At 39.1% G+C, this 26,277-nt stretch overlaps 1 protein-coding gene across 8 annotated transcripts in view; it reads left to right on the forward strand.

Moving 5' to 3' along the window:
• LOC136871688 (centrosomin) overlaps positions 1-26,277 on the forward strand; it is a 540,670-nt gene that overhangs the window by 446,395 nt on the left and 67,998 nt on the right. For all 8 annotated transcript variants that reach the window (XR_010859792.2, XR_010859793.2, XR_010859794.2 and 5 more), the window contains one exon: positions 13,051-13,268. Coding sequence is in view for 5 of the 8 variants with exons in the window: in XM_067145194.2 (XP_067001295.2) it covers positions 13,051-13,268 (218 nt within the window). In the remaining 3 variants the exon portion in view is untranslated. The remainder of the gene's footprint in view (positions 1-13,050; positions 13,269-26,277) is intronic.

The following is a 26,277-nucleotide window of genomic DNA, read 5'->3' on the forward strand; positions in this document are numbered from 1 at the left end:
ACGGGACCACTGCCACTCATCCATAGAAAGATGCTTATAACTAGAATAATACCCTAGCCAGCTATTGTTAGACTGTTGACAAACTGAAATTCAGCTATTCGTTGCAATATTGTGCCTTTCCGATTACAGTATGATGACCAGGACAAGAATGTACTGGAAACCACTGAAGATGTACATCATGTTGGTATAGGCACAACAATGTCGTGCAATCAGTTTGAGGAAATTTTCAGATATATATATTTTTGTGACAACGCAAAACTAGACTGCAATAACCGTTTTGGAAAAGGGCTGAAACACGTACCTTATGTTTTAGTTCTTAAAGTATCTTTAAGATGTTGCATATAGACTTAAGATGGAACCTAAATTGTATATTTTCTTCTAAGTTAACAACTGCTATCGGCCATGTTATATTTGCACTTAGTGCAAAAACAAAGTTGGCAAGTCTGTAACTGTAAACAGTCGACCATATATGTTTGCAGGGATTTCTTGTGTTGTTTTAGGGTGCACTAACCATTCTGTGATTATTTCCCACATGTTCGGGAACACCCTGTATGTGATAATATAATCATATACAATCCCCTTTCATTTCTTTTAAGTCATAGCCTATGTTGACAAACAGGTACTCAATGCTGTTGGGTTTCTCGCTTGTTTTTATTGGTTGTCGTTATTGGAATGCATACCGAACAGCCCATAGCGAAGCAAACGAGGTTATAGCCATGACAGACAGTTTGCTGATCTCACCACACAGTCTCATCTAGCTATACCCTATGTCAAATAAATGTGGTGGTACTGTCTATCTTTTCGTAAGGCATTAAAAATACTTCACATGTGTTAAGTAATATTATTATAATAATTATAATAATTATAATTATTATAATAATATTATTATATTATTATTATATTATTTCTGCATAAAAGTTATGTACGTCATGTAAATCCGTTTATCTCCACTTTTCGCTTTTAAAAAGCTGTTAAGTTTCAATTTATAATTGATACTCGTGTATTAAAGTGCCTTTTGAGAGGGGCGATGTGTCAACAGCGGAACAGCCATTGTAGTATTCAGTAGTGGCTCATTTACCTAACGTACGACTCGTGTGCTTTCTGTTTACTGCTGTTTTCTGGGTGTTATTGGCGCGCTAGTGAGATTGCATATTATTACGAGTTTCTTTCGTGCTAATATTAATAATATATCATTACTAGCTGATGTACCCATGCTTTGCTATGGAATTCTGCATTGTATACTGAATTCTAGGTTAGGTAGTGTACACGTTGTGGGTAAGATTATAATAAATTGCATAGCTCTTAATGTTGCCCAAGAAACGCAACGGGGAAGTCACCAAACGTCTTTATTTTATGTGAAGTCTGGATAAGGAAATTTTCATTGTAATGGTAGGTCCTCTTGCCTACCATCGGTCACGATCAAGTTGGGGAATTTTCATTATAATGGCAGACTCTCGCTCTCCACCTGCCTTTTTACATCCTCAGAAGACTGCCTTAGTGGTTTCCCCTACTGAAATCAACATAGATCATTACAATGACGCCAGTAGGAATGTTGCGATTAAAAGCAATGCTATCATATGAAATACTCGATCATATGAAAAACCACACATTTTCTCACTTTTAACGAATAGTAGTACAATGCCAATCTAATAGTTGAAAGTTCCAGAGCTGGAATGACCAGGCCGCAGGCTGCCGTAAACTCTCTTTTATTTTCGGGGGTTAGAGAGGGGCGAAGAGTGGAGATTCCCACAGCAAAAACTATGCCCTTTTACTGTCTTTTCCCCAGGAGTATCCGATGAGTTGGAAAATCCCAATTCACTACACATGCGGGGGGAAAATCTATCTGACTTGGCAAATTTTTCCTCCAAGCCAGAGGAGAAACCCCCCTTGGCTGCTAATTTGAAATAAAATGAATGTAGAATTTAATAAAAGTAAAGAGGAAGAAGCTTTTCTTAAGACAGCTAATTTCAGGGTTGAATTTTGAGTTATTTAGTGAATCGTGGTGCTATAATTTGAAATAGGCCGAAATTGTAATTCTAGACCAAGTCATAAGTGAACCTCTGCCATTATTCCATTAACTGTGCACACTGATCAATCCAATCAGCATTTCAGAGTAGCTGTTGAATAGCTGGAATACTATGAACCAGCGTGTTACTTAGTAGCAATATCAGGAAATGTATGAACCAGAGGAATGGTATGCTAGAGAGGAAACTTATCTAACTCCCCTGCTATTTCCCGCCAATATTTAGGCAGGCTGTTGTACTCGGTATGCAGCAGTAACCCCATCTATCGGAGATTAGTGGCAGCATTAGAAACAAAGAACATCACAACAAACAATAGCCAACGTAATGTTATTGTCGATCAATTTTATGAGCTTTCGATATTGTAGGCCTTCACATTTAATTTTCTTCCGAATCTCAAATACCGTAAATTCTGTTATATGGTACTTTTCAATAGGTATTTAGGTATTAACATTTTAGGTGCCTTCCCCTAAATTACCATTTCATCCAGGGTGAAAGCAATTGTTTATAGCTTAGACTGTAGTTTCTTATTCCCCAATTCTATGTACCGATTTTCATGAAATTCTGTTTACCTATTTTCTCGTAGCTCGGCATTGATATGGACTTGGCAACAAAAATACAAATTCGTGAATATCTCAGTTATAGCCGGTACGTTAAAAATGCATAAGACATAAATAACTGGAAATGGAATTCTATATAACTTTAGTTAGCAGTATTTATTGATAGGACCATCAATAAGATAAATATTCGACAATTAAATTTTAGGCCTTCCCATAAACTACCATTTCTTTCAGCGTGAATAAAATGATTTATAGCCTAGATTTTAGTGGCTCATTCCCTGACTTTACATACTGATTTTCATTAAATTCTCTTCAGCCGTTTTCTATCGATGCTTATACAGACAGACAGACAGACAGACAGACAGACAGACAGACAGACAGACAGACAGACAGACAGACAGACAGACAGACAGAAATTACGGAAAAGGGAAAAGTGCATTTTATTGTTACTGTGGGCACGACCGATACAGATATACCATTCTTTTAAAATTCTGAGCAATGTACAGATAAAACTCTTAATTTATATATAGATTAAGATTGTAGTCTGTCTTTGTCTTGGTGTTCAGGGTTTGGTTACCTGTTTTAATTTACATTTACCTAACCTTTGTGTGTGTAGATGGGTGAGCCCGGCCATTCTCATTTAAAGCATAAGACGGGGAAAGCATTGAGAAGTGAGTTCTCGACGTTTTTAAGAACTTTAGTGATGCAAGTCCTGGTAGTACTCTTGAAAATGTGACGAGGTTAGTAGCCGCTACTACTGGCATTTCTCGGACTAATATTTATTGTGCTAGAAAGAAAGTTAAAACTGTAGGAACAGTCGTTTCACCGAAAAAGTAGTCTGAATAAAACAAAGCTATTGGACAAGTATGATTGTTTCACTAAGGACGCAATTCAGCAAAATGTTTGAGTTTTTTCTTTAGAAGTGAAATACCAACAATCGACAAGATCTTAAGAGTCTGTGAAGAGTTATGAAACCTTGCCTTCGTTTTTGCGTGCAACGCTTCATAGGCTTTTAAAAACTTTAAATTTCAAGTTTATGTCACGTAGTCACCAACTACTACTTATTGAAAGGGAGGAAATATTTATGTGGCGAAGACATTATTTGTGTCAGATAAGAAAGTTTCGGGAGGCGGGAAGATCAGTTTATTACTTGGATGAGACGTGGGTGAATTCAGGACATACTTGTGCGAAAGTACGGAGTGATAACACTATCAAATCCAGTAAGGACGCATTCTTGAAGAGTGATGAAACCGTGCCTTCGTTTTTGCGTGCAACACTTCATAGGCTTTTAAAAACTTTAAATTTCAAGTTTATGCTTGTACAGACAGACAGACAGACAGACAGACAGACAGACAGACAGACAGACAGACAGACAGACAGACAGACAGAAATTATGGAAAAGTAAAAAGTGCATTCTCTTGTTACTGTGGACGCGACTGATACCGATATACCATTCTTTTTCAATTCTGAGCAACGTACAGGCAAAACTCTTATATATAGATTAATTAACGTGGTAGTCAGTCTTTGTCTTAGTGTTTAGGATTTAGTTACCTGTTTTAATCCTGGTAGTACTCTAGAAAATGTGAGGAGGTTAGTAGCTGTTACTACTAGCATTTCTCGGACTGATATTTATCGTGCTTGAAAGAAAGTTAAAACTCTAGGAACAGTTAATGAATATTGACTTTTCACGACCGCATTGTAATCGAAACAGACTTTCAACGTATTAGGTCGTGTTACGTAGATGTAGTACGTGTTGAAGAGATGTTAAGATGTTCTACTACATGTACGTAACACAACCTAATACGTTGAAAGTCTGTTTCGATTACAATGCGGTCGTGAAAATTCAATATTCATTGACATGCCCCACAACGGGCGACTTAAACACACTCTACAGTGTGCTAGCAGCAGTGCCAGACCTGTAGCTCAGATCCTTTCAAACAGAACAAAGATGGTCTAGGCCACCATAGCTCAATTGGTAAAGCAACCGACACGAAATCGGGAGGTTGTGGGTTCGGATCCCACTGGTGTCCGGCTGGCCATTTTTGTTCTGTACTTAACATCTCTTCAACACGTACTACATGTACGTAACACGACCTAATACGTTGAAAGTCTGTTTCGATTGTAGGAACAATTGTTTCACAAAAAAAAAAAAAAGGGGGGGTTAGAATAAAACAAAGTTATTGGACAAGTATGATTGATTCACTAAGAACACAATTCGGCAAAAAGTTCACGAGTTTTTCAAACTAACGAATGAACTAGTGACCCTTCAAGCGTCGCAAAGAATTTTTCAGGAAGGCTTGATAATTACGCATATCGGCAACGAGAAAGGTTTTGTGGAAGGGGTTTTGCTGTGTTTTGAATGTATGTCCACGAAGCGCTATCACGAGGAAATGAATGGAAATGTATTCGAAGAATGGTTTGTGAATGTTCTTACTCGTTTTGAAGCCAATGCGGTAATTGTTATGTTACGTAATTGTCTTACCATTTGGTTAGAATTCAGAAACTGCCCAATCAGTCGTAGAGAAAGGGAGATATAATTAAGTTTCTGGACGGGAAGGGAATCCGAACAGTGTCAAGTTGGAACTTCTTAATGTCATCCCACAGCATATTAAGGACTCGTGTGGTGCATATCAAGTAGATGATATCGCATTGCAATCGGGAAGGCAAGTTTTAAGGTTACCTCCATACCATTGTTCTTTAAATTCTATTGAAAGTGTGTGGAGCCAAGTTAAGGGCCATGTGGCTAGGAACAACAAAAGTTTTACGCTTGCAGAAGTAAGAAAACTGCTGTTGGAAGGGATTGAACTAGTGACCCTTAAATGATGGGAAATGTGTATAAAACATGTCATCGAGACGGAAGAAAAACAAATGAGAGATATAGGCCAATTAGTAGATTATGCCATTGAATGGACAGTGATAAATGTGAACGACTTAATTGTGAATCTATTGAAGTGCGATACGGACCATGGAGCTGATTTTATGTAATCCGACAGTGATGACGAGTATATGGAGGGGACTGAGTAACCTTTCTTCTGCACGCAACATTGGTGAGTACATTAACCTTCACAATAGTATTGAATATCATCATTCCCCATCATAGTTTGCGTACACTAAGGTTCTGTTCTATCACTGCTCCTGCTCAGCTTAGTGATGGACACTGCGACAACTGACCTGCACCGATCATTAACTGGGACCCTTCTCTGTGCTGACAATGTTATGTTGGCTGAAGGGAACAAACTGAATTTACAATGCCAAACTCAAAAATGAATTGACCAACTGGCACAGCACAGCCTGTACTTCAACAAGAAGAAAACCAGACATGACATCAGATACACAAGAAATGGGAACCATCAAAGTAGAGGGCAATGATGTGCTGCTAGGGATAAAATTTGAATACCTTTATTTTATAATAACTGATGATAGCTGTTTTGTTGAGAAGTTCAACACGATTAATCTGTCAATAATGACATCACCGGAGTGAGAATCATATGAACTATAAAAATTTCATCTAAGTCAACGATGAAAAGGTCTCCATAGTCTGTTAATCTGATAACTGGGGAGCGCGACTTAAGTTGCTCGAGGAAATATCCAGCCAGGTGGGGAGAGCGACTTCAGTCGTATGCTGCTGTTTTATTTTTTTCCTCGACTCTAAGCCTAGCCAGAGTTATGAAATTTAATCTGAGTTATCTGTATGCCCCTGTCATCAAGTGGTATTTTTAGTAAGTACTTCCACTTGATAGAAATAGAGTAGACAGAGCAGTATGTCATTCAACAAAATTCGCTTCCGTGCAAAAGTGCGCTATGCGTTCGTCTCACACGGGGTCTAGTCTAATCAGCTGTGTTCTTGCTATGTGCTTACTCGAATGCTTTAGTGTTTTGAGACTGGAAACTGTATAGTATATCAGTGTGAAAGAGTGTAATTACGACAAAGAGTAAATTTGAATTTATTGATGCGTTGCACTTCTGTTGTGTGTTTCCTGAGAGTATTTTTCAGTTATAAACGACAATGAGTTGAAAAATTATGTGATGACAGCTTGCGCTCCCTTGTACACGACTTGTTGGAGTTCAGTGACGAAGACGATGACTTCAGTGACTTCCATTTAGATAGTGAAAATAATTCGTTCCTTGGAGAAGAAGGAGGCATAAGTGATACAGGGCAGCATTCTGGTACTATCATAGCGAACTGTCACGGGTTAGAAACTGGCACTTTGAGTGATGACAGTGACGATAATGGGAGATAGGCAGACTCAAACGGCAGTGATATGTCAGCGCCCATTACGTGGGTAGAAAATGGACAGAAAAGGAGTGGATTTCCAGCAAAATTCATTCCTGGGCCCTGTTTCATAAAGATTTACACATGACTAATAAAATATCTTCACTAATAATATTAGTTCATTAATCAGCTGATACAAATGGAGGTTAGAATCGGTCTGTTGCATATGTTCTTGGTTTGGGTTTGTTCCTCGCAGTAGGCTAATGCTTGACTACAACCGACTATTAATCCACATGTTCAAAAGGCTCACTTGATATTTTCGTTGTTATGAATTAGATACGTGTGAAAATGGATAAAAGAAGTGAAAATAATGTGAGACAAGAAAGTTACTTTGCAGAAAGTGATTGAGTTAAAACGTCAACTATTCGCAGCCTTTTGCACGCTATAACCCTCCTTGTTCCTCTTTACTTTTTTATTTCATGTGCTCTTAAAAATCTCTGAGATGGACTAGCAAAATCTTTGTTTACTATGCCCTATTGGTGGGGGCGGCAGGATAAAAGCCATGGTATCCTCTGCCTGGCGACTAAAAGGGGTCCCAGGGCTCTCAACTTGGGAGCGTGTGTTGGCGAACATGGGGCACTGAGATGTGTTCTGCCATTGCTTTAACTTACTTCTGCCAGGCTCATTTTCATCTACCCTTCTAACCTCCCTTGTTCAACTCTTGTTCTTTTCTGACCCTGACAGTATTAGGTTGCGAGGCCGAGAGAGTCTTTCATTTTCACCCCATCGTGGCCCTTCTCTTTCTTTAGCCGATACCTTCATTTTTCAAAATGTCGGATCCTTTCCATTTTTCTAACTAGTGTTATAGATGATGGTTGCCTAGTTGTAGCCTACTTCCCCTTAAAACAATAATCATCACCAGCATCATCTTGGTTTATTTGTGATATAAGCCAAGATTTTAAAGAATACCTGGAGTGTCCGAGCAGAACTGCACTAGAGAAACACAATGATACTGTGTATCACTACCAACCGGTGGAGTGCAATGCGAAGCTGCTATTTTAAGGTTATGCTTCATTCCTTGCAGTGGAACGTTCTATTACCAATCCTATCAAGCAAATACTCGGTAATTCTGTAATCTAACCTAAATCTCCCATTGTATTCATATGTTTGTTATATTCCAGTACAGGCTGTTTTTGACATAACATTTATTGAACGGTGAATACCTACACTTGTTCCTTATCACTATTTGAATCAGAGTCGACCATTTCAGTGATCTTCATGATTTTATGCCAAAATATTAAAATACCGCTCACTGTGGTTTCACTAATAATATTAATTATGAGTCAAAATACACTCATGGAAATAATCCTAATAATATGAGTAACTTTTATTAGTCATGTTGTCTATGAAACAATTTACTAGTATTATTAGGAACATCTACTAATAATTTCGACTCATAAACTAATAACTAATATTATTAGCTAATAATTTTATGAAACACAATACTAATATTATTAGTTAATATTATTGGTTTCTTACTAATAATATTAGTGAAAGATGTTTATAGGGAGTAAACAGAACGTTCTTGGAAGTAAAGACTCCAGAGGATATTTACAAACTCTTTGTGGATGAAACCATCTGTCAGTAGGTCTATGTTGCTGAGCAAACTAATATTTATGCTTACCAGAAAATTCATGGGGAAACACTGATGAACAAAATGAAATGAAGGAATAGGGAACAATACTAGATTCCAACAAATAGGGATTACAAGATATTACAAGACATTTAATTTTTTTCTTTGTGAAGTAACAAATAGGGATGAAATAAAACTTTCATTTGAGCTTTTGCTTCTTCAAGTGATTATCCATAAACCTACGATGGGGCATTACTTTTCTCGTAAGAATTTATCAGCCATGCCCATATTTTATAAGTTTTTTCTTCTATTGATATTTCTCCATTTTTCTGACAGTGAGGCTTACAATGGGCAGATGCCTCCAAAACTGTACAAGGTAAAGCCAGTGTTTGATCATTTTGTGAAAATGTTTCAGGAAGGTTACATCTCACGTGACCCGCTATCCATAGACGAAAGCCTTCTTCTGTGGAAATGTCGCCTTTGTTGGAAGCTTACATTCCAAAGAAAAGGTCCCTGTTCGGAATAGAATCTTACAAAATTTACGAAGCGAAAACAGGCCACGTGTGGAATATGTTGTGGTACACTGGAAATTCGACATAACTCAACAATGAAGTCCATGGCATTGATGTATCACAGTGTTCCAAGCCAAAGAGAATTGTGTGTACCCTGGGATGTAATCATGCCGGCCCAACAGTGTAGGGGTACCATGCCTACCTCTCACCTGGAGACCCTGAGTTCGATTCCTGGCCAGGTCAGAGAATTTACCTGAATCTGAGGGCTGGTTCATGGTCCACTCAACCGACGTGATTACAATTGAGGAGCTATCTGACGGTGAGATTGCGGCCCCAGTCTAGAAAGTCAAGAATAACGGCCGAGAGGATTCGATGCGCTGACCACAAGACACTTCATAATTTGCAGGCCTTTGGGATGAGCAGCGGTCGCTTGGTAGGCCATGGCCCTTTGGGATTGTTGGGTTATGGGGTTTGGTTTTTTAGGCAAGTAATTTTCGGAAACAGGGATACCTGATAGGAATGGACAACTATTATAGCAGCTGTGTTAAATGACCTCTATACTGATGCAGTCGGCACAGTAAGAACAAACCGGAAAATCTCCCTAAGGAACTTACGAGTGAAAACCTGAAAAAAGGAGAGGTATCAGCTGCTTATCGAAAGAAACTTATGGTTCTAAAACAGAAGGACAAGAGAGGTATTTGCATGCTCAGTAGTATCTACGATGCAGAAATGCGAACTGTCCTTATCAGTGGAAAGGACGAAACTAAAAAGAAACCTTTAAAATGAAATGAAATGGTGTATGGCTTTTAGTGCCGGATGTGTCCGAGGACATGTTCGGCTCACCAGGTGCATGTTTTTCGATTTGACGTCCGTAGGCGACATGCGCGTCGTGATGAGAATGAAATAATGATGAAGACGATACATACACCTAGCCCCCATGCCAGCGAAATTAACCAGTAATGGTTAAAATTCCCAACCCTGCCGGGAATCGAACCCAGGAACCCTGTTACCAAAGGTCAGCTCACTAACCATTTAGCCATGGAGCCAGAAAAAAGAAACCTGTAGTTTGCAACGACTACAATGATTCTATGGAGGGCGGGAGGGAGTCGATCTTTCCGATTAGTACGTCATTATGTACTCCACAGCAAGGAAACAGATCCAGAAATATTACGAGAAAATTTTCCAGCATCTTCTGGATCTCATGGAATTCAATTCATGCATTATTTTCTGACAACGTGGAGGAAAATTCAATCACCTGCAGTTCAGAATTCACCTCATTGATAAAATCTTCACCGAGCTCGATAGCTGCAGTCGCTTAAGTGCGGCCAGTATCCAGCGTTCGGGAGATAGTAGGTTCGAACCCCACTGTCAGCAGCCCTGAAAATGGTTTTCCATGCTTTCCCATTTTCACACCAGGCAAATGCTGGGGCTGTACCTTAATTAAGGCCACGGCCGCTTCCTTCCCACTCCTAGCCCTTCCCTGTCCCATCGTCGCCATAAAACCTATCTGTGTCGGTGCGACGTAAAGCAGAAAAAAAAAAATTCTTCGAGAAGTACACAGGATCATTCCCCTCTGAAATAAGCCTATCCTTTCACTTAGATCACTTCCTGCTACTCCCACAGAAAGATTCAGCGGTGTCTTTCATTTTCACGCCATTCGTGGCCCTTGTCTTCCTTTGGCCGATATCTTCATTTTTCGAAGTGTCGGATCCCTTCCATTTTTTTCCCCCTGATTAGTCTTATATAGAGGATGGTTGCCTAGTTGTATTTCCTCTTAAAACAATAATCACCACCACCTGACAGCAGTGATCAGAAAATCAGACATGAGAGGCTCCGATCAAGAATCTGAGACTGCGATAACATGTGATGACTAATCATAATGTCGATAAAAGACTACAGAGACAATTCGAAGACAACCCAGAAATTGATCGTCTGAATAAAGTAAAGGAAGCAGCCAAATATAAAGGAAAAACAACCGTCTTTTAAAATCAAATCCATAATTTTCGCAAGACAAAATCCGGGCAGTCAGAACAAATCACGCGATACTGTGTGGCGTGGGGAATATTATCCATATTATCTCAAACGGTTACGTATATTGTAGGACTCCTGGTCTAGTGTCAGCTCCGTCACAACGTACTCTGGACAGGTAGCCTAAATGGAAAATGTTGATAGTTTTTGTCAGAATTTCTCAATTAGTGAAGGGAAAACTTAGAGCTGAATGTAAACTCACAGACCAACAGAGAGGAGTGTAACTGTGATCGCCGATTAAATGGCTAATTAGGTACGGCTCCTCTATGACCGAACCAGTGACAAGTTCGTTTGCGTGTTCAATGTTGAAGGTGTATGTGGTACAGATATTGTAAAATCTCCTGCTCTCGTGAATAAACTGTTGTATTTTCTTGTAATCCGACTTTCAAAGAAGTTCTCTAGTCCTGCTGCCTACTTCCTCATGAAAGGCTTGGGAGTCTCCGATCTATCCCTTTTACTTCAGAAATTATTACTGTAATGCCTTTTGGCAAAACAATCCAGATTGTGTGTATTTATATTCAGCAGCTGATAAAATACTTGCAATGGTTGAATGATGATTTCATCGATTACGTTAAAATAATTCGGTTGGAATCAAAACCTGAAACACTGAAGTGTCTGATTAATGAGACAGCAGATGCTGTCTCGCTAACTGTGAAATCTACAGTGGAATGTGTGTCCTATCTGTTGCAAAATCGGTTATTTTATGTTCTCACTAGATGATTTTCTGGAGACGCAATAGAAGCTCTATTTACTTCAGTGAGATTGGGTGGTGGATTTAATGACATGACGAACGCACGCACTGCATTATGTGCTATAAAATGTATGTTGAAATCTGGTCATGAACAAATGGGTCAGCGAAATAGTGATAGGAATTTTTCGCATCCACTGCTGGTAAATAACAGTAAATAATGGACTGAAAAGGTGCTCCATTACTCATGTCAAGAACATTCTGAAATTTGTATGTACCATGCAGCAGTGGGATGATCCTAATATATCTACTGTAACTGGTAAGATTTTATATATTTTACGTTTCTATATCTTAAGCCAAGCTCAAATGTGAAATGTTAATTTCTGTACGTACATTATCTTCTCAATTAGTGACATGTTAAGGATTATTTTTCATTTTATATTGGTGTTACGGACCAACTCTCATTTAACCAACATGTGCTCTGGGTGCGGTAAATGCTGCCATCTGCAATGTCGCTGTAAACGCAATTCTCTCGGCACAGAGCAGGCAGTATATAGAGACTGAGTCACGGTGAGCATGCTATTTGTAGTTATACCACCCATCACTAGAGCGCAGAATATTACCGTTATCACTTGTATCTCTTTGCTGGTGAAAGGATATATCGTTTGTTGAATTTAATTTGAATGTTTCTTTGAGTTACGAAAATTTGTCCCCAGCAGAGTGGAGTTTCTCTCTGGCGTGCTCCCCAGTTACCGAGTTAATCGTTTCCAAGGACTTTACCTCCCTGAACAGTAAAGCTGAACAGCCGTATTCTTATACCAAGCATTGACATTTGTTTTTTTTTGTGCAAATGATAATTTTACTACGTCTGAGGGAAATTGCTGTGTCGAAATTATAAATTTAACAAATGCATTGCAGTAGTCTAGCGAATTAGTTGCAAAGCAAATTACCTGCGTAAGAATTATTGGAGGTTCACTGTTTTGAATATTGATAGCATTTTTTAAAATAGAAAAAAAAATTCCAAGAATTTGCTGCAGTATTTAAAGTATACCACGTTTGAAAGCAACACCAAACTACCTAATCTCTAACAAATAGACCGTTTTGACTGTTTATGACACTGATATGGTGAACTAACCTATTTTATTCATGACTTTTGAGTAATGAATATACCTCTTGCATTATCTCCATATATTATTTTTAAATCGTTTATAGTAGAGGACCATAACTCTTTTAGAAGAGAATTGATTATGTAGTAGTTGCATGGTTAATAATTTTTCTAAAAATTTCTACATTGCTTTTTGTTCTACAGCTCTTCATTTGTTAAATATCGTGTACGTCCCTTTTTATTGATGTTACTTATTTGCATATTTATTAAGATATATATATTTTTAATAGGTAAGAGAATAAGAGGAGATGCTGGAGACACAAGAAAACTGCAGAGTAAAATTAGAGTCTTGGAACAAATGAATGATGCTTTGCGAGCAGAGTTGGATATTCTTCATCAGTTAACACCTACTAGAGGAGGACTGGAGGCCAACAATGACCAGCCTCTCACGAGGGATATCAGTGTAAATACAACTCAGGCAAAGCTCGATAAGTCTACCAGTGTAGAGGTAATATTAATTTTTATTTCTTACTGCATGCTGTGTGCTTTAATTATGAATTTGTGAAACCTGGTTTTATTCAGCACTGTGTGGAACTTTCTATATCCCTGAATAATGTTAAATACTGTTGTTCAACTTCTGTTTACTTAAAGCTGTTACTGATTATATTATATGTTTTGAACCTGTAAGGTAGTCTCTGCTTCTTTTTGACCCATTGTTACTGCACAGTTAATTACAAAGCACACTGTCTCATACTGGAAAGGAGAATGCTTAGTAAACAACGAACCTGTGGCAGATACTTCCCAGTGACTTTATTTCCTAATGTAGGGAAGCATACCAATACCTTCATCCTACTAGTAAACAGTCATATGCATAATAATCTAGTAACTTGTACAGTTTTAGAATATCCTTGTAGACAATTAAGAGTAGGAAAGGAAGAATACAGTTCAAATTCAAACAAGTCAATACATGTCAATCTTTGGCGAATATAATCATGTTTAAAGTCAAAACCATCTCTGTTCCAATACGTCTGTCAGGGATGCTTTCATGACATTGATAGTCATCCCATTATGAATCTGTATTTCCGTTATACTTCTAAAAAAAGAAGGGGAAAATGAAAAATGAAAAAAAAAAAAAAAAAAAGGAAGTGTAATCTGAGAATGGACTACCACTGTGAGGTTATTGAATTCTAGTTAAAACATTTTGTCACCTGTGGACACAAATCATATCATTCCAGAATACTGTATATACGTGATTAATTAATCCCTGGATATTTTTACCTTCAAAATTTGGCTTGTCTTAGGGTATGTTTATGCTGTAACTTCACTGCTGGCACATGGATGCCCGCTCTAGCACCTCGCTGCTGGCTATAGCCAGACTGCTTGCCATGGAGCTTTTACCCTGCAGCAATCTCACGCTCATGCTGCTGGCAGCTCTCAGTTCGGGTAGAAAATTCAAAACAGTAGAACTGATAGTTAAGGCTGTTTGCATTTTGTATAATGTGGTTATAGACATACAGGGATTATGCACACGTACTTCCAAGAGCTACCCTGTCAAGGAGGAACAACGCAGCTCCAGCTAAAGCTTTTGAAGTGCGTAATAAATTCAGAGTGTTTGTTTAACAAGTGAGTCACAGTTTTGTTGATGAGTGTATCCTACAATAACTTGATATATTGAATGTGTAATAAAAATGGTAAAATACCTCGCCTGGGTTTGTCATTGCTTTTCTATTGCGGGAGTTGATTGAAGAATGAAGTTACAAATGCTTAATTTTGTAATTTAATAGTGTACTTTTGGATAATTTAAAATAAAGGGTTATGGAGTATTTCATTTTGACTTTAGTTAGGTCTTGTTCCTCATTCTTTTACCACTGTATTCCATAGTTTGATGATGATGATGATGAGCATGCTTGTTGTTTAAAGCGAGCTAACTTCTATGTCATTGGTCCCTAATGGTACGAGATGAGACGAAATGAATTAAAAGTGATAATTAATCCACTGACTGGGATTAGAAAATGATAATGATCAGAAAAATAATTATGAATTTAATTCACAATGCCTTATTTTCCTCTAAAATTAAAAGGATTAAAATGTAATAACATTGAATAAGGCACTTACATAGAAGTAAGATATATATTGAATTCAAATTAAAAATACACTAAGACAGATAAACACACAGTCAATAGAATAAAAGAGTAGTTAACAATAACAGAAAATTAAAAATATTCACTTTTAAACATGATAAAACAGGTCTACTGGTTGTTCATCATGCCATTCACTCCATTTATCCCAACTGAACCTCTTATAATGATCCGAATGCTGCTGGTTCCAATACATTTCATTAGGAGACAGGTTCAGGTAGCAAGTGATCAGAGAACGTCTGTATAGAGTGTGAAGAGAAGAAGAGTGGGAGAGTGGGTGATCTTGAAGGAACCAATCACAGTCCAAGTTATAGGATAGCCAGCAATGTGCCAGGCTCGAAGAAAAAAAAAAAAAAAAAAAAAAAAAAAGTGATGAGGATAGCACCGAGCAGCGTAGCCATAAGTCGGGCTCCAGGGTAAAAGCACCGATTGAGATCCAATGGTTTGATTCATCATTGCCTAACATCGAGCAGCGAGGGTTGGCAATGTGCCAACAGCGAAGCTGTAGCATAAACATACCCTTAAACAGACGAAAAAGTGAAGTTGTCAGAAACTGAAAACAAGGTATGCAATATATGCGACAGAAAAGATCAGTTTGGATGTGTGGTCATGAGTGAAATATGTTGGTTGGAAGCTATAGCTAGAGCTCTGTGTGGATGTACAAAATATTATCCTCATCTGCACTTCCTTCATCCGCATCTGCGAATGGTTATCCGCGAATATTTAACTACAGTATACTACATCCAAGATATTGAAACAGATAGATCTGTTAACATAATACAATAGGCCTGATACCTGACACCAGATCACCTACAGCCACAGGTTTATGAGGGATTTTCTCTTGTGACAACTACCGACGTATTCGCCTTTGTTGCTTCCTTCCATTAATTGTGAGCATGAGCCAGTTAGGCTTAGGTCAGATTTATGGCTTTATGGTCTCAAGTCTCTTTATATATCACCATTCTCCCATACCACTGTCAAGGGTTGCCTAACCACAAGCAAAAATAAGGACTTACCTGAGTGAAAATCAATAAACTTCATTATTTATAAATTATCCACAATATTATCCACACTGTCATACATTTTTCATCCGCCAAGACTTCGCGGATATCTGCATCCATGCAGGGGTCTAGCTATATCAAAAGCAAGGTTAGCTGTGGATTGCTCACACTTTTTCCTGAACAAAATAAGTTCAGTTTTCATAGAAAAATCAGCACTGCATAATGTCTCCCAACCAGTTATGAATGAAGAAAATATTTTAATTTGCACAGAGTAATTATCAGTTTGTGCTAGGGAAATTCTATTTAATTTGCAAATTGGTAATGCAGATTGTTCCTATTTATTGTACTATAGTATCTATGCTTTTCAGTAAGTTCTAATAATAGAAATAGTAGTAGTAATAGTCCACAATAGCAAGAATGGCATACAGTGAGAACCCTGCGGTAATGACAGTTTCTTTTATGCCACTTTGAAGTTGTTATATTATACCGCTTTTCACGAGAGTTTAATCCAGATTTAAACAAATAGGCAGAGCACCTTGCCTTTGCACGTGGACATAGACGTAGTTGATTGAAGAAGCAACAGTCGCACATACTCGACTGTATGCAAAGTAGTATGTCACATTAATTTTATTTTATTTCAAAATTAAAATATGGTTGTCATATATACCTATATATACATATGCTTTTTTAAAATATAAAATGGTGATTAAATAACGAGAAATGAAGGCACAAGGCGTGGTGTAATAAAGGATGTCTTCTCGTAGTGGGGGAAAGTCCCAAGCTGTACAGCGTGGAGATAAGGTGTTGCGTCTTGCAGCATCAGTCATTGAGTCGGTATTCATAGTGAGGGAAATGGAGCAAGATGTAGGACCATCGTGTGTAGTGAATCACAAAAGAGGAAAACCGCTCAGAAGTGACCATAGGCAGTGCATTGTGAATGTGTTCAATAAACTAAGTGAACAAAATCCAGGTTTAGTTGTTTATTCAGAATTTCAGATCTTCGTACTGTTGTCATATGCGACGTGCAACCCTGTACGTCCGAACATGAGACGTTGACTGGGGGAGGTCGGTACTACACGCTCAGCGAATCACAACTCTTTCTTTGGTGGAGGTGTGGGCATACCATGTTTACGTCAGGATTGAATTCTTGTGAAAAGACATATAAAATGTGTAATACACATTGGTTACAATGAGAACCCTTTCACTGATTCATCCATTACTACAGGTGATTTAGCGTGCGTTGGTGTTTTCATCGTCAATATTTATACACTGCAGGGTAGTCGCTCTTCATTGTAGTGATTATATTGTATACGATCGATCATATTCTGTATTGATTTCTTGTTATGTGCACTAACGAGCTCTTCCCGACATTTGAAGGTGCTTTCTAAGTCGATTAGTAATGCCCGTCGACTCATGACTATGGTTGGTGTAAACAAATATTGAAGTTCGAAACCAAAGGGGAGAGAGATTTTTGTAATAAATGCATATATATAACGTGGTTGATTAAGAGGTTCCACTTTGTTCTGTACACAGCGTGTCTTACAGAACTAAGACATTAAAAGTTACATTTTTTGGTTCTATTGGGCCTTCTGCAGCCTTAAAAACAAATTGCAAAGGTAAAAATAGTCATAAGACATTAATATTAAAACCTAACACTAAAACAAGCGTTTGTAAGAAGTCATTCTGGACGTTCCTATTGTCAGAACATAAAAGCACATAGAAGAAAGGCATGGGAAAGCACTCGGTCTTAAAAACTTTTAGTTAGAAATCATCTTGATGAGTATGTTGGCGTATTACAATGAGTCTCTTATATCAGAAGGTAAGCCATAAATCAGCGGCTCTAGGTATTAGCATTGTAAGTCCAAATTGAGTTGCAATCATCACCAAAGCCATTACTTCAGTATTTTTCACCTGTATAAAAATTGTATCTCCTGCGCCCCAAACTTAGCAGCAATAATAGATCTTAACATTGTCTGCTAGGAGAATGATAGCACAAATAAAATTGTAACTATAGTTACGATATTTGTACAGGGGAAAAGTTACGATGTTATTACTTGGGAGCCGTCAAAATGTAGAAGTTCTTGACTAAACTATTGACGTAACAAGTAGAAAGATGATGGTTTAAATAAATTGTCAACACAGAATAAAAAACGCCGCCTTACATATGCCACGGGGATGCTGACCTTTGTGTGGGACAATGTAGTCTTCAGCAGTGATGTCACATTTTCCTGTTCAGATGTGGGGCAGATTTGTGTATACCGTGAGCAAGGTATGATGCTAAGTACATTGCCACCTCTCACAGAAGTGGTTACTTTACTGTTCTTTGCTGGAGTGCCAGGATGCTGTTGAGCTCTCAGCACTAAGATTTATGAACAGCTTTTGAGTGTCTGTTTAATTATAACATACTGAGCTCGATAGATGCAGTCGCTTAAGTATGGTCAGTATCCAGTATTAGGGAGATAGTGGTTTCGAACCCCACTGTTAGCAGCCCCGAAGATGGTTTTCCGTGGTTTCCCATTTTCACACCAGGCAAATGCTGGGGCTGTACCTTAATTAAGGCCAAGGCCACTTCCTTCCCACTCCTAGCCCTTTCCTGTCCCATCGTTGCCATAAGACCTATCTGTGTCGGTGTGACGTAAAGCAACTCGTAAATTATAGCATTGGACATAATTGATCCTGAAGGACAATGTGTTAGCATCCAGCTGGATAATGAACCAGTTCATACATCAAAGGCAGTTCAGCAATGTTCGTTTCTCGGGCAAGGATTCTTGGCTCCGAATAATCCTGACTTGAATGCCATTGAGAATGTCTGGGGTCTAACGAAGAGGACTCTGCAGGAACATGGCACCTTTTAGTTTTTTCTTTTTGAGTCCTGCAAGGAATGAGTAAAAAAGTACTTGTGATAAATGTGATATTATGGTAAGGTCCACGCCTCTCCTAGCAACGAGGAATTAGTATAATGATGTAGTGGGGGAAAATCCAGCTCATTGGGATAATTTGAACCTATGCCAGCTCGCAGTTGCTACAGTGTCAGTTCAACACAATGCCTTGTACCCATGGAGCTAACATGTGGTTCTTTGACCCACTATGTTTCTTTCTGATGTATTCCCATTTGTCTTTATTTGCAGTTAACTGAAATTAAGTCTCAGGGTATATTCTTTTTTGTTTAGCTCTTGAGCCCAGATCCAAAACTAATAGTGTTAAGAGAATTTTGATTTCTATCCTGTTATGTGTTTGTAGTGGTTGGTATCATGACAGCCCTCCCTTAAGTTTCATTTCAAAACAGATGACAGTCGTGAAGTGCGCAAGGCGTGTGTTTTTATGTTCCAGTGGAAGTGCTTTTGTGTCAATAATGGTGTTAGGAAATATTCCTGTACAATAAATTATTTTCCTTATAGATTAAGCTCCAAATTTATTATTACGGAACATTTTCTGGCGACCGTGACAGGACTTAGTTAAGATGGAGGTGTTTAAACAGTATAATAAGGAAAGATCACAAATATGTAGACTATTTACGAGAGCACATGGTGAGTTTCAAACAAAAATATCTGAAGCAGTCGTAGATGCGGAAGAAATGTTGACATACTTCCGTATTTTAGAAGATAAGGTAATGCGGATGTTATCTTTGGTTGAAAAGATTCAAGCACTTAGGGTTGTCGAAGAAACAACAGAAGAAGACGACGCCAAGGAATTCGACACGGCAGAAACGTACCGAGAGAAGTGGCTACAAGCTAAGGTTAGGTTCGAAAGTAATTTCCAAGTGAATTTATCTGTTGGTGGAGGTGAGACCTTAGCGAGTAAGATCGAGACGACGAAGAAAAGGAATTTCAGTTTACCCAAGCTACAGCTTAAAAAGTTCGACGGAGATATAAAAAACAGGATTGGTTTTTGGGGACAGTTTAAGAAAATAAATGACGATAGTGATATCGACCCGGAAGATAAATTTCAGTATCTACTACAGGCTACTGTTCCAGGTTCCGTGGCCAGGGAGCTAGTTGAGAGTTTCCCTCCGTCCGGAGCGAACTATCAAAAAGCAATAGATCACCTGAAATCCAGGTATGCCAGGGAAGAATTACTTGTAGAAGTATATGTCCGAGAACTTCTAAATCTTGTTCTGCTTCAAGCTACCGAAGGTAGTAGCCTTAGTATTGGAAGCCTCTATGATAAATTAGAAACACAACTGAGAGCTTTGGAATCTTCAGGAGTCACTAGTGATAAGTATGCAGCAATGCTGTATCCTTTGGTGGAGTCTGCATTACCAGAAGAGGTTATGAAGGCATGGGAGAGAGTTCGTGTATCTCATATATCAGAAAATGATCACGATCATCACCTAAGCAAGTTGTTACTGTTTATAAAACAAGAAGTTGAGAGCGAAGAACGTTTGTCACTTGCTCACTCTAGTTTTATTGTGAAGAGGGATGACATGTTATGCAAGCCAGGTAAACAAGAGAGACTTCCCACTGCTGCTTTGTACTCAGGTGAGGGTCAGAAAACTGAAACAGGTTGTATCTGGTGTGACAAGAGTTCCCATAGATCTGCTGATTGTTTTAAAGTGAGGAATCTCCAGAATGGAGAGAAGAAGGATATTTTGAAAAAAAGAGGTGCTTGCTTTTGTTGTTTAAGGAAGGGGCATAACTTGAGCAAATGTAAAGCATTTGTGAAGTGTATGATTTGCTTAAAAAGGGATCATTGTGCTATCTTATGTCCTGATTTAGTTACTAAGAAAGAGGAGAGGGAAAGTTCAAAGGGAAAGGATAATCAAAATAATCAAAACACTGAGACTTTAACTGCCTATCAAAATGCAGAGGCGCTATTACAGACTCTTGTTGTGAAGGTTTCTGGTAGTGAAGGACCGGTCAAGCTTGCACGAATTTTATTAGATTCTGGGTCACAAACGTCTTACATAACCAAAGAAAGCGCTAGGAAGTTAGGACTACAAAAACTGGGAAAGGAAGTGATGTCTCATTGTTTGTTTGGGGGTGTAGAAACTAGCAGAGAGACCCATAATGTTTATGATGTAACACTACAAGCACTAAAAGGGGATTTCAAATGCACAGTCTCGGTGCTTGATAAGAAGAAAATGTGTGGTTATGTTCCAAGGTTAGAAACTCAACATGTTTACCCTGTTCTTGCAACTAGAAACATTCAGTTAACAGATGTTGGGGTCAATGTTCCAGAGGTGCATTTGTTGCTTGGAGCAGATGTTTTGGGGAAGCTGCTTACATGAGTTCTGATTAAGCTGGATGAAAATATGTATGCACTGGAAACCAGGTTAGGTTGGACAGTGATGGGTCAGCGAGATCTGGCTAAGGGCAATCAGTCACTAGTCAGTCTCACTTGTGGTAAAGCAGTGGATATATCAGACTTGTGGAAGTTAGAAACTATTGGCATAAAGGACCCTGCAGAGTCTCAGTCAAAGAAAGAGATGGAAGAGGAAGTCATGAAACACTTCAATGAAACTGTAAGGATGAATGAAGAAAGGAGATGCGAGATTCGTCTCCCCTGGATGATGGCCATTCAGAATTGTTGGATAACAGGAAGTTGGCTGAGAAGAGGTTGGAAGCAGTCACTAGAAGATTGGTAAACTTGGACAAGCTTAAAGATTATGATGATGTGATTCAGGAGTGGATAGAATGTGGAATCGTGGAGACTGTAAATGAGAATGGCGAGGCGTCAGGCCACTATTTACTGCACAGAGCAGTAATTAAGGAATCAAGTTTAACTACCAAAATTAGGCCTTTGTTTGATACCTCGGCAAAGGACAGACATGGCAATTCGCTGAATAAATGCTTGGAGAAGGGACCAAATCTAATCGAGATTATTCCCAAACTTTTGTTGCAGTTTCCAAAGCATGCCATAGGGGTCACGGCTGATATTAAAAAGGCATTCCTGCAGATAAGCCTCTATGAGGATGACAGGGATTTTCTAGGATTTCTCTGGTGAAAAGATTATTCCAAAGGCGAGGTCATCACATTGCGGCATTGCAGAGTAGTGTTTGGGGTTACGTGCATCCCATTCCTATTAGGAGCAACGATAGCGCATCACCTGAGTAAAGTTTCAGCTGAAGATCTGAAAACGGCCAAGAAGCTGCAGAATTCTTTCTACGTGGACAATTGTCACTAGCTGTGAAACCTAAGAAGATATGAGCGAGTTCATTGAAAAATCTACTAAAATGATGAGTTCAGCACATTTTGAATTAAGAGGGTGGATAAGCAATTCACCAGAAAAATCAGAGTCAGAGAACATTGTTTCAATACTTGGTCTTATGTGGGATGCTCGGTCAGATGAGATGTTCTGTATCATTAATACAGTTGAGCTAACCACACTTTCAACTTCTAAGAGAAGCTTACTGTCAATTGTACAACGTATTTTTGATCCACGTGGTTTTCTGTGTCCAGTAACATTAATCCCTAAATTATTGATGCAGAAAGCCTGGAGAGAAAAATGTGGATGGGACGAGGAATTACCAGAACAAATAACAAACAAATTCCATTCTTGGGTGAAACACTTACCTTTGTTGAAACAATGCAGGATTCCAAGAAGACTTGTACCATGGGAATTTGATGGCAGGGGATTAACTATTCATGTATTTGCTGATGCCAGCAAGTTGTCATATGCTACGTGTATATTTCTAAGGGCAGAAAAGGACTCTATTGTGTCATTACAGTTGGTCCAAGCTAAAGCTAGGGTTGCACCTTTAGGACCAATAACTATACCCCGCCTAGAATTGTTAGCTGCGGTCATAGCCACTCGGTTATGCACACAAGTGAAAAGGGCATTAAACCTCCAAGACTGTAAAACATACTTTTGGAGTGACTCTACAGTGGTGCTCACCTGGATCAAGACGAAAGGAAACTGGAGTGTATTCGTAGGAAATCGTTGTGAGGAAATACACAAGTTCAGTAACCCGCAGGATTGGCATCATGTTCCAGGGTTTTTAAACCCTGCTGACCTACTATCCAGAGGCATGAGCGCAAAGTTTCTGGTAGAAAGTAAATGGTGGGAAGGTCCCACATGGCTCAAGGATGACACTGAACGAAGGCCTAAATTGGACATTGTGGCTCCTGAGGATGAAGTCAACAAGGAGAAGAGAAAGATTCTCGTGAATGCAGTATTTGATAAGGAAGAGTTTACATCGAGACTCTGCTATTTTTCTAGTTACCATAGAACGTTATGCATGATTGGCTGGGCACTGAGATTTGTCTACAACCTACGAAACTGAGATGCCAAAAGGAATGGAGAACTATCTGTAGAAGAAGTAGGCGAGGCAGAAAAGTGTCTGATAAGATTTGTTCAAACAGAGAACAGAGAGATCATAGAACAAAAGATGAAAAAGAAAACTCAGATTTTTGAAGATAGTCAGGGAATTCTAAGGCTGCGAACAAAGTTAGCCTACGGTGATTATAAAGAAAACTTCGAGTGCCCCATTGTGCTGCCTTCCGATAACATAGCCGTTGAGAGAATGGTGATGGACAAACATTGCCTGTCTAAGCACGTTGGACTTCAAACTTTATTAACAATGCTTAGAGAAGACTTCTGGATCATAGGAGAAAGAAAGTTGGTTAGGCGAATCATAATGAGCTGTGTCAGATGTAAGAGGTATCGGTCCAAGTCAATGGAGACACAATCTGCCCCACTTCCCAAGGAGCGAGTTAACTGCACTGCAGTATTTCAAGTCACCGGGGTAGATCTTGCTGGACCATTGTATCTGAAGACCGGAGAAAAGGCGTGGCTCGTGTTATTCACCTGCGCCGTCTATCGAGCAATTCATATTGAGCTTCCCAGGTCTCTGTCAACAAACGCATTCCTACAAGCCCTACGAAGATTCATTGCCCGCAGGGGCAGGGTGTCGGTTATCTACTCCGACAATGGCACAAACTTCACAGGGGCTAACCACGCTTTGCAAGGGTTAAACTGGGAAGAAATAGTTTCCAGTTGTGTTGTAGAAAGAATAACTTGGAAATTCAACCCTCCCACTGCTGCATGGTGCGGAGGGTGGTGGGAAAGGCTTATTGGAATGGTGAAAGAGCTACTTCGTCGTAATTTGGGCAAGGATTCGGTTACTTGCGAAGAGTTAAGCACGATACTGTGTGACTGTGAAGCTATTATAAATTCACGGCCATTGACATATGTATCCGATGAGTTACACGATCTGAAACCACCGAAACCAGCTGATTTTCTTCATGAGATACCCAGCACTGATGTGCCAGATTTGGATGCCATTGACAGAAACGGAATAGAATTAAGATGGCGTTATCTACAGAAACTGCGGGACGATCTTCGGCAGAGGTTCTGCAAAGAATACCTGGCTCTTCTTATTCAACAGGGAGGTAGGACATCCAACAAAGTGAACGTTGGAGACGTTGTGCTGATCGGAGCTGATGACATCAAACGAGCCGATTGGCCACTAGGTGTCGTCCAGGAGGTGTACCCTGGTAAGGATGGCGTCATCACGGTTGTCAAACTGAGAACGGCTGCGGGCGAGAGGGTGCGGCCAGTTCAAAGGCTTTATCCCTTAGAAGTCGCCTCATCAGATGAATCTGCAGTAGTGCAGAGCAGTCGGCCAGATTCTACCCTGGAGATACATCCAGAGAAGGCTTCGCACAGATCATCGCATGCAGTGGCAAATCCACAAGTGAAGTCTACAAGAAGTGGTAGAATAGTGAAAACACCAAAACGTTTGGACTTATAAATACTCCAGAAGAGACAAGCATTGTATGAAAATCAGTGTCAAATGAAAGATTGTAATGTTTTGTTGTAGAATGCTGCTGTCTATTTTCATTGTGTTGCAATTTTATCTGTGGATTAGTGTAAACAAAATTGCAAGGTGAGGAGGATGTTAAGAGAATTTTGATTTCTATCCTGTTAGGTGTTCGTAGTGGTTGGTATCATGACAGCCCTCCCTTAAGTTTTGTTTCAAAACAGATGACAGTCTGGAAGTGCGCAAGGCGTGTGTTTTTATGTTCCAGTGGAAGTGCTTTTGTCAATAATGGTGTTAGGAAATATTCCTGTACAATAAATTATTTTCCTTATAGATTAAGCTCCAAATTTATTATTACGGAACAAATAGGATTGGGCAGAGTAATCTTGAGTATACTTATAATCCCTAACACTGCTGTAAAGGTTCACCTGTAAACCTGCCAGTCGGACTTGGCCAAAAAGTTATAAAGGATTCTTCTTCTTCTTCTTCTTCTTCTTCTTCTTCTTCTTCTTCTTCTTCTTCTTCTTCTTCTTCTTCTTCTTCTTCTTCTTCTTCTTCTTCTTCTTCTTCTTCTTCTTCTTCTTCTTCTTCTTCTTCTTCTTCTTCTTCTTCTTCTTCTTCTTCTTCTTCTTCTTCTTCTTCTTCTTCTTCTTCTTCTTCTTCTTCTTCTTCTTAGGATGGAGTCTCCGTATGAAGGTTGGCAATCCAGTTGATTATGATTACTTGCCAAACAGCAGCTCAAAAGATTCTAATAGAAATTTGTCCATACCAACAGTGCAAGTCTTTAAGCCAGGAATTTCTCCATTCCCCCACAGATCGTTGTTCTCTGGTTTTCTCATCGATGATCTGTTGGAGAATTTCATATTGTTCACATCTATTGCTGTGCCCGATGTACCTGAGCTTTCACTCCTTGACTGTTATTAGAAGCTCTCTTTTCTTGTGTAACAAATTGAGGACTTCCTCATTGGTCTTCCTTTCTACTCAGGATATTTGAAGTATTCTTCTGTACAAGTACATTTCAGAAGCTTCAAATCACCTCTCCAGCCAGGAGCTGAGCATCCAGCCTTTGAAACCATATGCAGGAGTACAGGGAAAACATAGCATCATACTCTTTTTTTTTTTTTTTTTTAATTTACTGACTGTGTTTCTACTTCCTGCAACTCTGAACTAGCTTTGTCAGTGCTTCAAAAGTGAGTTGACTCAGTTAGATGCTGACATGTTCACTTGTATCTGGAATAAAATTTTGAGCAGATGGTATACCCACTTATGTGCCATTATGATATGACCACCTACTTAAAACGATGTGGGACCACCTTTTGCCTGCAGAACCCTGGCGACTTGGTGAGGCATCGATTCGACAAGGTTGTGGAAGGTATCCTGAGGTATCTGGTGCAACAAGCATAATAGCAAGTCCACTTGTTGGCATACATTGCTGGGCGGTGGTGATGTAACACGAACTCGCGTTTCTGACTCAAACCACACAAGTTCAGTGGGATTCATATTAGAGCTATTTAGTGGCCATGGCATTAAAGCAAATTCACTATCATGTTCCTTGAACCAATCCTTCACAATTTTGGCAGTGTAACATGGCACATTGTCATGTTAGAAGTGGCCATGATTGCTAGGGAATGCTGTTGACATGGATGGATGGACTTGGTTCCGAATAACATTGAGATA

This window comes from Anabrus simplex, chromosome 4 (assembly GCF_040414725.1).
Source record: "Anabrus simplex isolate iqAnaSimp1 chromosome 4, ASM4041472v1, whole genome shotgun sequence".
Taxonomy (NCBI): Eukaryota; Metazoa; Arthropoda; class Insecta; order Orthoptera; family Tettigoniidae; genus Anabrus; species Anabrus simplex.